Below are 12,278 nucleotides of genomic sequence, written 5' to 3'. Positions count from 1 at the left end.
ACTTGTTTATATGTAAGTGTGTGGGTGTGTATATATATTTGTGTATACATACACAAATATATGCAAGTTTGATTACCATTGACAGTTTAAGGATTATTTTATTTCAGTCTTATTACTACTTTCTCCCTTGCTTATGTTGCTCCTTTGTCTTATAACAGTGATGGCGAACCTTTTAGAGACTGAGTGCCCAAACTGCAACCCAAAACCCACTTATGCATCGTCGAGTGCCGGGTGGGTCTGGCCCATTGGGTGAGTGTGGCCAATTGGGTGGGCATGGCTGCCGTGGTAACGGCAGACTGGGTGGGACTAAAAAGTTCAATCAATTCCAACTTTGCAAGAACTTTTTTTTTCCTGTGAGAAGATGAAATTGACTGAACCTTTTTTTTGCACATGGCAGCGGAGGCCTAAAGCCAAAAGATTTTATAAAACCCAGCTGAAGGCCTAGGACTGAGGCGACGACACACGTGCTCACAGAGAGGGCTCTGAGTGTCGCCTCTGGCACCCGTGCTATAGGTTCGCCACCACTGTCTTATAACATTCACCATATATGTATGTATGTATGTATGTATGTATGTATGTATATGTGTGTGTGTATATATATATGTGTGTGTGTGTGTGTGTGTGTGTGTGCGTGTGCGTATATATATATATATATATATTTAGTCCCACGTACAAATGGATGGAATAAGGGGGGAGAGGTGAAAATTAACAAAAGGAAGAAGCATTCCTTTTTAGCATATATGTACTGTAAATATTGGAAAGGAAATCTAGAATTTTATCTTTACAGTAAGGTAAAAGAAAAATGCTGCCTAAAATTCAAAATGTTTTATATTTTCTCCCAAAGTTCCAAATACACTCCCCCAAACACCTTTGTAATATTCGTTGGGGGAGGAGATTATTAAGAAAAACTGGGAGTTTATTTTGAATAATATTGAATAACACGACTCAGGTAAAATTAACTCAGAACCACAATCTAGGAAAAATAAGAATCCCTCCTGGCACAAATACTAGTTTATTACTATTGCACGGGAGATGAAATTCATTAATTTCCCTTTTAGAGCAAAAAAATGAACCTAAGACATGGTTTCCAATTGAGCTTTACCCAAAGATGACCTTTCTTCACCTGAAGGAGCTCTTTCAAAGGAATAAACACTATCAGGGAAGGCAATGCCATAATTCTTTTTATTCAGAAATTGTTCCTCCTTACAACCAAGCTTTCTGTCCAAACAACTTATTTACTGTTGCTTAACTCATTTATTAGGAACCCATGTAAAACAAGATAAATTAATGTTATGAAAATAAGTAATAAAAAGAAAAAGGTAGAGAACTTAAATGCAGCTTAAATCCAATGCAATATCATATTGAATTCTTATATTTTCTTTTGAATAATAACATCTCAAATGTTGAAGTACTCACCCTGTCATCAATAACAACTAAATCTTTGGGTTCTGTACGATCGATTTTCAAAACACGATATTTGGTTTCTGCATGGTTGCTTCCAACAAGAAAATATCGCTGGGGATGTAAAAAAGAAAAGAAAAGAATAAACAGTAAAACAATAGTTAACTTACTGCAAGTCGTGCGATTATAATGACATGATCTTTTATTTACAAGAATGAAGTTCATCCCATTTACAGTAGTTCAATCAATTCTATTAACAATACTCTTCAAATATAATTTATCATCCTGATTTTTTAAAAATATACATTTTACATTTTTAATAAACTGTCCTAACTACCACATTCTGTTTTAAGTAATTACTGACTTCAACCTTGTTACATTAATAGCAATCAATTAACACCATTTGTGATTCTAATAATTCTAAAAATTTTGAGGTAAAAAATGACATCCTACTAATTGTACTAGATGTATGATTTGTCAAAAATATTGGAAGAAAATAAATTGTGTTTATACAAGGAACACTAAAGAGTCAGGAATGATAGACTGTCTTTACAAAGTGTTTTCATCATACTAATGAAGCATATATTAACTTGCTTCAGAAATGAATCCCATTGAATTTCATGGATCTTATCCCCAACATATTTAGGATTGCACCCTTAGCTTTCAGGAAAAAACCTGTAAAGCCCCAAAGCATGTAACTATCAAATATCCCAATTTGGGGATAATATCCCAATGTAGCTGCTTATAATTACTACAGCATTCACCTATCTTCCAAGGGATGAGTCATTTGGTCTCTCCCTAATCCGTCTATGCAATAGATTAATTTCCTTCTGGCAAATGAAAGATAAAAAAGAAAAGAAATAATTTCTATGATGCAACTTAGTTGCCTTGAAGAGCCATGGTGGCACTGAAGAACCCATGGTTAGAATGCAGTACTGCAGCAGTTTGGCAGTTTGATTCTCACCGGTTCAGGGTTGACTCAGCCTTCCATCCCTCCGAAGTCAGTAAAATGAGGACCCAGATTGTTGGGGGCAATATGCTGACTCTGTAAATGGCTTAGAGAGGGTTGTAAAGCACTGTGAAGCGGTATATAAGTCTAAGTGCTATTGCTTGTAGCAAAAAGGCATAATGAGAACAATTTCTTTTTTTAGATAACTCAATATCACAGGAGATACAACAAAATAAAACTTGGAAGGCCACTGGATGGAATTGCTTCCTCCATCGACTCTGCTTATCGGAAACTGGCTAGGAAGATTATAAATGGTGATCACATTACCCCAGGATAGTGCATAAGTACATGCCAGTTGCCAAGCACCTGGATTTTGATCATGTGACTATGGGGATGCTGCAACAATTTTAAGTTTGAAAGCCTGTCATAAATCACTTTTTTCAGTGCCGTTGCAATTTCAAACGGCCACTAAACTAATGGTTATAAGTCAAGGACCATCTGTAATGCAATGGCTAACTGAAGTAATTATATTACATTATTCCTGTAAGCCACACTCCCCAAATTTAAAAGCAAAATCTTCTGCTTCTTTGTCCTTGGACTTATTTCACTTCTTGAGATACAGCAGGGGTGTCAAACTGCTGGCCCATAGGCCGGATGCGTCGCGAGGAAACTGCGCCCACCCCATTGCCGGCAATGGGGAAAAAGTTCTGATACGTCGTGCGACGTCACGTGACGTCACGAGATTGACATGTCTGAGATACAGTATTTCCCTTTATTTATTAAAACTTTTTTTTAAAAAAAAATAAAATGTCCTAGGACAGGAAGATTTGACAAGAGCTGAGCATACTATACTAAAGCCCATGTCTGAAAAGAAGTTAAATATTATCTAACTATCTTGACTGGTAAGAATCCTACAGTATTGTGAATGCAGAAGGACTAATCCCCACATTGTAAAACACAGCATTTTATACTATACTGATTACATAATATGATTCTCAGTCATCCAGGTTTTGGTTGCCCCTAAGGCAGTGGTGGCGAACCTATGGCACGGGTGCCAGAGGCGACACTCAGAGCCCTCTCTGTGGGCACGCGCACCGTCGCCCCAGTCCTAGGCCTTCAGCTGGGTTTTATAAAACCTTTTCGCTTTAGGCCTCCATTGCTGCGTACAAAAAAAAAAAGGGTTCAATCAATCAGTCAATTTCAACTTCTCGTGGGGAAAAAAAAGATCTTGCAAAGTTGGAATTGATTGATTGAACTTTTTAGTCTCACCCAGTCTGCCGTTATCACTGCAGCCACACCCACCCAATGGGCCACACCCACCCAATGGGCCACACCCACCCGGCACCTGACGATGCATAAGTGGGTTTTGGGTTGCAGTTTGGGCACTCAGTCTCTAAAAGGTTCGCCATCACTGCCCTAAGGTGCTTTTTCTTGCAAAGAAGATAAACCAGTCTCCACCACTTAGTCAGAAGGGAAGAATTTTGCTTCTTGGATGAGAAGCAAAACATCTTCAAGGAAAAAGAAAGAAAGTCCAGTTGCCTTTCAAAAAAGCACCTTTGGGACGAATCTTTATAGTTTAACCCAGAGGTTATCAACATTGCAATATTGCCATTCCTTAAATAAACAATTGTTTGACTCTCCGCATGGAAAGTGCACATTAGCAGTATGTTAACAATCATCTCTCAAAACTCATTTTGGCTTTTGCTCCGCATTGATTGTGCAGAACCTTTCTGCAGGCTTACCAGGCAAAGTACAAATGAGTTTTGACAGCATCCAATTTTGCCTAGTCCTCTCCCCCCTTTGCTTATTGCAGTCATGACCCACAGTTGAGAATCCCTGGATTAAGTATAATTTTTAGCTTTAACAATACAATCATTTGTATCAAATAAACAGATGATACAATAATCCCAAATAAACTGTGGCTCCCTTTTCCGCTGTTTCTAGTATGATCCATTTCTAAATATATTTATTACATCCTTCAATCTGCACTAATTTAGCAATAATTCAAAAAATAAAGCCAAAGCCAAACAACTGACCATTGCTTATAATAATTTCTAAATGAAAACATTTTGTATTAATTGAACAGATGTATGACCCAAGATCATCTTAACCTTTTTTAAAAAGGATAACAGAAAACATTTTAAAGTGGGTTCCAATATTATCAGGCTAGCCTTTGCTAAACAACAGGGAACTTTTAAAATATATATGAAAAGTCAACAAAGTACAAAATTGAATATAGATGCTTATTTCTGCTGTATTTTCTTCAGATGTTTTTGGTTACAGAATTACCATTATCTATTGCAAACCATAGACAATATTCTGATTTGTATCTGAAAAAAGTAGAATTTTAAAGGTCATTATTTATAAGATTTAAAAGGATATATAATATATATTAAGACAAGAAGTACCTAAAATACTTCACCAAAATCACCTGGGAGCAAAGCTGTATTTTAAAGACTTGCAGAGCCTTTGCCAGATTAGACTCTTGCAAAGTTTGAGAGGATTTATTTCAGAGGGCAAACCAGAAATCAGATATTCAATATAAATCCTACAAATATTTTTAACTACCATACATTAACTGTGCCAAATAATGGATTTGGAGTTTATTACTCAGATAGTATCCAACATATAATCTGCTGGCAGACTTCAAGACATTTAAATAATTTCCTGATATTGAAAAAGCAGATTAATGTATCCATTACATCAATCATTACCAAAACATAAATCCAAGCAGATTTCAGGAACTGCATCCTTCCATTATTCAAAATACTGCATAAGATAGAAATCTTAACTCAAGTTACCCAACATATATTTGTTAATTTAATATCACACTTTTTCTTTGTTCCCATAAAATCTTTTCTTGCCCCATTTCGACTCTCAAAAAGTTATGCATTAATTCCTTAAATACAAGTACAGTAGCTCAGCCAATTCTGGGCAGTGGATCATGAATGCTCAGATACCAGAACAATTCTGCATTCAAGAAAGGTGCTATCTAAGAGGATGGAACAGATAGGAGACTTCATAGTTTGCAGATATATTCTCAATGGATACTGAAACATTCACTCTAAAGTTCACTTTCCTTACAACAGATGTTCCAAAGTATAGTACTGATCAATATCTCCACCTGGAGCGTGTTGCCTACTAGCCAGCTGTTCTGGAGAAAAACAGCTGGTGCAGACTTCCATCATTTTTTCTACAGTGAGAAAAAAATAAGACTAAAGAAAAGCTTATCTACATCAGACCAAGGATTTAATTTAGTCAGGGATTTGAGATTCTCTTTGCATGACTCACTAAAAAAATATTCCTGTGAATGGTCAGCATCTTATTCCCTGCCTTCACTGAGACGGCATTTCAACAAAAGTTTAAGACTTAGCACAGTGTTTCTCAACCTTGGCAACTTTACGATGTGTGGACTTCAATTCCCAGAATTCTCCAGCTAGTGTTGCTAGCTGGAGAATTTTGGGAGTTGAAGTCCACACATCGTAAAGTTGACAAGGTTGAGAAACACTGCGAATTATCTAAACTTGAAATGGCTCCCATTTTCTGATGACAGATTTAAATCTCCTGTGCTCATTAACCAAGCATGTTGGCTTAACTTGTGGAAACACAACTGCAAAAAGTTGTGCTTCTGACAAAGCTGCACCTAGGTATGACAACAGCCAAAGTCCTTCCACTAGTACCTGCTAGCTCTAAATATATAGGTTGCAGTTAGCTATCTGTCCAGTTTACTAGGCCTCAAAATCCAATACAACTTCAAGCCAATGCAACTCATCCCAGTATTCTTTCCTGGTTACTTTTCTGCAGTTCCAAAAGTGGCTCCACGTAGCTCTCCATAGTATGGTATGGTAATTAATAGGTATTCATTGGGAAATGATAGATTAGCAAGTTCCTATTACTCCAGCCATGGTGTAATGGGCTGCGCTCCTTGTAAGGCAGAAAACAAAACTTCTAGACTGGACACTGTAGAAATCCAACAGTCAGACTAAAACCTGCACTTAGGGGACTTATTCTGTTTAATGGGAATAACCAGGATTCTTCCACTTTCCTCAGACCAAAACCTATAAGGACCCCCAATCAATGGCAAAACAGTAGGGAAGCAGAGGGCGCTGTGGGGGTTACTTACAGCTCTAGTTTCGTACAGCACCAGTTTTTGCACCGAGCTGATGATCGGAGCTGCCACAGGCATGGTAACCCAGCAGAGGGGATTACACTCAGCCACCCGCGAAAGCTCCCACCTGTCCTATAACGCCCCTTCCTCCTTTTGAGGACAGGCTTGGCCTTAGCTAAGCTACAGCTCGAGATAAATGCGGGCCGCGTGAACTCATTTTCTTCTCTATTTTACTCGATCGGCGAGGGACCCTACGAGGAAGGGTCGACTGGGAGCCGAAGAAACAGAGGATTTCTCCCCATCGAGAGTAGGCGGCTGTTCCGCCAACACCGAGCAAGATCGCGAGAGGGTGACAGCTAAGGAAAGCGCAAAAAACCACGTGATTGGATTTGTCGGCGCCGCGGCCATTTTGGGTTTGGGCACGATGCCGGTTCTTGCCCGGAACAGGGGAAATTTTGAAGCGGGGATTGTAAACCAAAGCGCAAAACCGCCCCGTTGTTGTTTTTTTCATCCTCTGCTCGCGCTATTGGCGAGTGGAATCTGGGAAATCTACTTTGGTGGTAGTCACTTGTAGGACACAAGTTTTACTCGTTTAATTTTTTTTCCTAAAGGACTTCAGCCTTCGCGGATGAAAATCCACATCATCGTTTGCATGAAGTTTCATCCCTCTTGTTCCTAGGAGCACCCTACGCGGGTGAATTAAGATTCCTGCCCACCGAGACTAATACTCTGTTGAGGCAGAATTCAAATCGCAGGCATTGAAGCTAGATTGCGAGCACTACTGCCGTTTCAGCTTTCATAACCCCCTCCCCTTTCTTTTCTTTTTTTTCTTTAGGAAAGGAGTTTTAAATATTCACACCAAGAAATCAGACTCCGTGAAATCAGCGAGACTTCCCCCGGGTGGTATGCATAACGCTGCCCCTCGACCCTCACTGAAGCCACTGGGCGAACGAGGGATTCCGTCGTTGGCAACATTACAAGCCGATGCTGGGGCTTCAAGTCAGTTGCGCCCGCTTAACCCACACATAACTGCCGCCCAGGATCAGCTCCTTAAGAAGCTGAGAATTCCCCTAAAAGTCGGTTAAATTTAAAACGTTTAAAACCGTTAACGAAGCACCAAGTGTTTCTCAACCTTGACAATTTTAAGGCATGTGGACTTCAACTCCCAGAATTCCACAGCCAGCATTGCTGGCTGTGGAATTCTGGGAGTTGAAGTCCGCATGCCTTAAAATTGTCAAGGTTGAGAAACACTTAAAGCATTCTACGGGTGGGAGGATCCCTCGCGCTCGGCTGTTAACCGGCTCTTTTGTGGGAGGGGTCGCGCAGGGACCGTTGATTGGGTGAAGCGAGCGGGGGCGATTCCATGGGAGAGAAGAGGCGGGGCATTGTCTCCACGGTTACCGGGGAACACAAATCACAGCGGAGCTTTCATCTCGTACTGTTGCCAAAGTGAAGCGGCGAAACCCCGCTTGGCTTCATCCTGCAGTAAGTCTTCCCTGGGGATGAAGTACCACTCTGTGATTGTTGGGGGGGGGGGGGGAGAAGTGTCATTCATTTACCATATTTTTACCTCGCTTTTTGGTCAGTGCACTCAAGAAGGGCTTTTACTTGAAAAAAAAAAAATAAATAACAGCTCAAATTTACTATTAGTCATTATACTCCATGGGACTGATAAATAATTCTAGGAAGAGGCTGTTGGCAAATCTGGCTGCACAGGAAAACTTTACCAAACTGCTTTTTTTTGCTGCAATTCACATGGCAGCAATATATTTATGAGGCTCACAGATTATAGGTAGGTGCCTGTTAGTTGAACTGATGCATAGGTTTTCTTGTCAGCAATGTAGAAACTACAGGGTTGGGAAAAGGGAGCTTTTATTGCAGAAGTAGTGTGCTGTTACTTTCTTTCGGGATTATTATTTTTGTTTTACTATTATTTTGGGGATCTTAGCATAGTCTGTATAGCCATAGGATTTTCTAATTGTCTCCCATTCAAAGTCTAGGTACAACCCTCTTTTTCTTTTTCCGGATCAGCCAAGGTCAGCTACTTGCTATTAGCTGCAGGTGTAAAAAGTAGTGGTGATCTTAATAAATAACCCTATCTTTTAAATATAGATTGAATGATGGCATCTCCAGAAGATGAACAATCTTACCCGTTTGTAGATATATATGATGAAGATGAAGCTGACAGAGTCTTCCTTTTGTCCAAGCCTACTTGCTTCGTCATCCTTGGAAAACCAGTAAGAGTGAATGAACCTTTATTATCAAAGTATAACATGTATACAATGAGATTGGCTGAGCCTCCCTCTGTGCCCCCTCCCCACAACTCACAGTGACTACAAACCCACCAACTTATTACCCCCTGTGAGCTAATTGCACAGCACGCCGGCCTCACGAGTCTATCATGCATAAAATTATGTCCCATTCAAGAGCCTGACAGCCCATGGATAGAAGCTGTTCTTCAGCCTGTTGGTACGGCTGGATATATTTCTATATCTCCTACCCAATGGTAGGAGAGTAAAGAGGTACCAACCAGGGTGTGAGTCATCCCTGAGAATTTTCCTCACTCTGCCAAGGCAACGGGCCCTGGCGATGTCATCCAGTGGTGTCAGGGAACAGCCCATGATGTTTTGTGCCGTGCTCAGCACCCTCTGTAAAACCTTCCTGTCCGTGGCTGTCAAGCCAGCATACCAAATCACAATACAGTGTGTGAGAACGCTTTCAATAGTAGGCTGGTAGAAGGTCATGAGAAAGTCCAATATGATTAAATGGACATTTTAAACGGACTAATTCAAAATACACACACACACACACACACACACACACATATATATTTCATAAGTTTTATTTCTAGAAGGTAAGATAAGATAAGATAAGATAAGATAACCTTTATTGTCATTTTTTTACTGGGGGCACAACGGCACACATCAAAAATGAAATTTAGTTGCCCGCTCTCAGAGTGAAACACATGCTATTGAACACATGAATTCCTGAATAAAATTCATAAAATGGTGCTGTCAATATGGCAAACTTTTCCTTGCCAAGACATCTTTTCTAGATCACTACTAGAAGGCATCCCCAATCTGGAGATGTTCTGTCTCTGACTCTTACTCTGGATGGGGTAATACTCCTCCAGCCAGAGCTAATGCATATGGTTTTTTTTTAGAGTAGAATAGAATTCTTTATTGGCTAAGTGGGATTAAACACACAAGGAATTTGTCTCCCGTGCATAAGCTCTCAGTGTACATACAAGCAACAAATGATAAATCATGATCACAATCATAAAAATACATTCATCATAAATCATAAGACACAACACTTAATGATAGTCATGGGATACTAAATAAGCAAACAACATAAATCATACTAGGATACTAAATTAAACAATATAAACCGTAAGATACAAACAACAAAGTTATAGTCATAAAAAAATACGGAGATAGATAATAGGAAAGATGAGACAAATAATTTTCTGAGTTGGCGCAGGAAGAACATTCTTTGTTATACTTTTTTGATGACATTTTTGATGTTAGGTATCCATTTTAAGTCTTGAGATATTATAGAACCTAGAAACCTGAAGGTCTCAACTGTTGTCTAGCATTGTAAGAGATGGTAGAATAGGAAGGTTCCTAAAATCTACTATCATTTCTACAGTTTTGAGTGTATTCAGTTCAAGATTGTTCCGGCCGCACCGCAAGACTAGTTCAACTTCCTGTCTGTATGCAAATTTGTCGTTGTTTCTAATGAGACCAATCATTGTTGTATCATCTGCAAACTTCAGTACTTTAACCGAGGGATCCTTTGAGATGCAGTGGTTGGTGTAGAGAGACAAGAGAAGTGGAAAGAGAGCACACAGCCTGGGGGGGGGGGGCTGTGCTAATTGTACAGGTATCGGATGTGATTTTGCCTAGTTTCACCTGTTGCTTCCTGTCTGTTAGAAATCTTATGATCCATTTACAAGTGTAGGATCAGGCACAACTAGCTGAATTAGTTTAGTTAGAAGAATTCTGGAATGCCAAGCTGAAGTCAAAAAAAGGACCTTTGCATAGGTCCTTGGAGATTCAAGATATGTAGGATGTAGTGCAGAGCCATATTAACAGTATCATCTGCCGATCTATTTGCTTGGTAGGCAAGTTGCAAGGAGTCTAACAGCGAATCCACGTTGATGGAGGGTTTCTTCGGCACTGGGATGATAGTAGAGCATTTGAAGCAAGAAGGAACATAATACATCTCTAATGATTTATTAAAGATGCGGGTGAAGATGGGGGCCAGTTGGTCAGCACAAGTTTTCAAGCAAGAAGGGGTTATCTTATCTGGGCCTGGTATTTTTCCAGGCTTTTGTCTATGAAATAGACCTTGCACACCATTTTCTGTGATCACCAGAGGTTCGGGGCCCAAAGGGACGGGGTCAGTTGTAGGAGGCTTGGCTGTAGTTGGTGTATCTGAGATAGAGATGGTAGATAGGTGACAGTGGTTTCCTCTCATACCTACAGTAAAACAGATTCATGTCATCTGCCAGTTGTTGATTCCATTTCAGCATGGAAAGGTTTGCTGTAACCAGTGATATTTTTAAGAGTCTTCCACATATTTGCTGGTTCATTTGTTGAAAGCTGATTCCTTAGCTTTTCAGAGTAGCTTCTTTTTGCTCCTCTGATCTCCCTTGTTAATACATTTCTGGCCTGATTGTACAGCTTTCTATCTCCTTTCCTTTAGGCTTCCTCTTTGGCACGACATAGCTGCTTGAGTTTAGCTGTGAACCAAGTCTTGTTATTACTGTATATTCGCAGGTTTCTGATCGGCACACATAGGTCTTCACAAAAACTAACGTATGATGTTACAGTATCTGTGAGTTCATCCAAATCTGCAGAGGTATCTTTGAAAACATTCCAATTTATGCAGTCAAGGCAAGGCTGTAGTTTTAGCTTTGCCTCCTCAGTCGAAGATTTCCCTGGTTTAATTGTTGGTTTTATAGCCTTTGTCTATAAACAGGTACAAGGCGAATCATACAACGATCAGAGTGTCCCACAGCTGCTCATGGTAAAGACCAATAAGCATCTTTTAATATTGTGTAGCAGTAGTCTAAAGTATTCTTGTCTCTAGTAAGAGAGTTGACATGCTGAAAGTATTTTGGTAGATCTTGGCTTAAGTTAGCACTGTTGAAATCTCCTAACACAATGAGGAGTGAATCTGGGTATTTTTCTTCTTTAATCTGGTCAACTAGAGGTTAATGCATTGTTTTTGCAAACTTGTGGAGGAAAGTATGCTGCAAATAGAAGGAATGAGGAAAACTCTCGTGGGGAATAAAACAGTTTGCAATTGATAATCAATGTCTCTAAGTCCACATCACAGAATTTCTTTAGTGTAATTACATTTTCGCGCCATTGGTTGTTGATATAAAAGCAGAGACCACCCCTCCCTTCTTTTTGCCAGATGTTTCTGCAATTCTGTCTGCCCTCTGTATCTGAAGCCCTGGGATATGCAAGCTGCTATCATCAATTGACTCATTTAGTCAAGTTTCAGTGAAGCAGAGGGCTGCTGAGTTGTAAACATCAGAGTTGCATCTGTTGTGTTCATTCCTGGATCAGGAAACTCTTCCATAGTTACTCACATTTTAATCACCTTCTATTTGGACTGTTGCAATTTGTTATTCTTGGAGCTTCCTTTGAAAAGCAGTCAAAGGGTGCAACTGATCCAGAATGCAGCAGAATATGTAGCTTTGGGCATATCACATGGCATACTAAGGTATCAGTGTTTCATGAGCTACATTGTTTTCAATTGCTTCCAAGGGCTGGTTATCGCCCATGTATGGCATAAGGTCAGGTT

The 12,278-nt window shown here is 39.8% G+C and overlaps 2 protein-coding genes across 2 annotated transcripts in view; one reads left to right on the top strand and one right to left on the bottom strand.

The window, feature by feature from the left end:
• FIG4 (FIG4 phosphoinositide 5-phosphatase) overlaps positions 1-6,766 on the bottom strand; it is an 81,504-nt gene extending 74,738 nt beyond the window's left edge. The window contains exons 1-2 of the mRNA XM_015832109.1: positions 6,474-6,766; positions 1,417-1,515 (exon numbers count right to left, since the gene is read on the bottom strand). Coding sequence (XP_015687595.1) covers positions 1,417-1,515; positions 6,474-6,536 — 162 coding nt within the window. The 5' untranslated portion in view covers positions 6,537-6,766. The remainder of the gene's footprint in view (positions 1-1,416; positions 1,516-6,473) is intronic.
• A 1,785-nt stretch (positions 6,767-8,551) lies between these two features.
• LOC107302943 (adenylate kinase 9) overlaps positions 8,552-12,278 on the top strand; it is a gene marked incomplete at its 3' end in the record, with an annotated part of 19,125 nt that continues 15,398 nt past the window's right edge. Inside the window, exon 1 of the mRNA XM_015832108.1 lies at positions 8,552-8,695. Within this exon, the coding sequence (XP_015687594.1) occupies positions 8,576-8,695 (120 nt within the window). The remainder of the gene's footprint in view (positions 8,696-12,278) is intronic.

Source organism: Protobothrops mucrosquamatus, unplaced genomic scaffold, assembly GCF_001527695.2.
Source record: "Protobothrops mucrosquamatus isolate PMUCROS unplaced genomic scaffold, P.Mucros_1.0 scaffold_304, whole genome shotgun sequence".
In the NCBI taxonomy this organism is placed as follows: domain Eukaryota; kingdom Metazoa; phylum Chordata; class Lepidosauria; order Squamata; family Viperidae; genus Protobothrops; species Protobothrops mucrosquamatus.
This window is presented reverse-complemented; position numbering and strand designations above follow the sequence as displayed.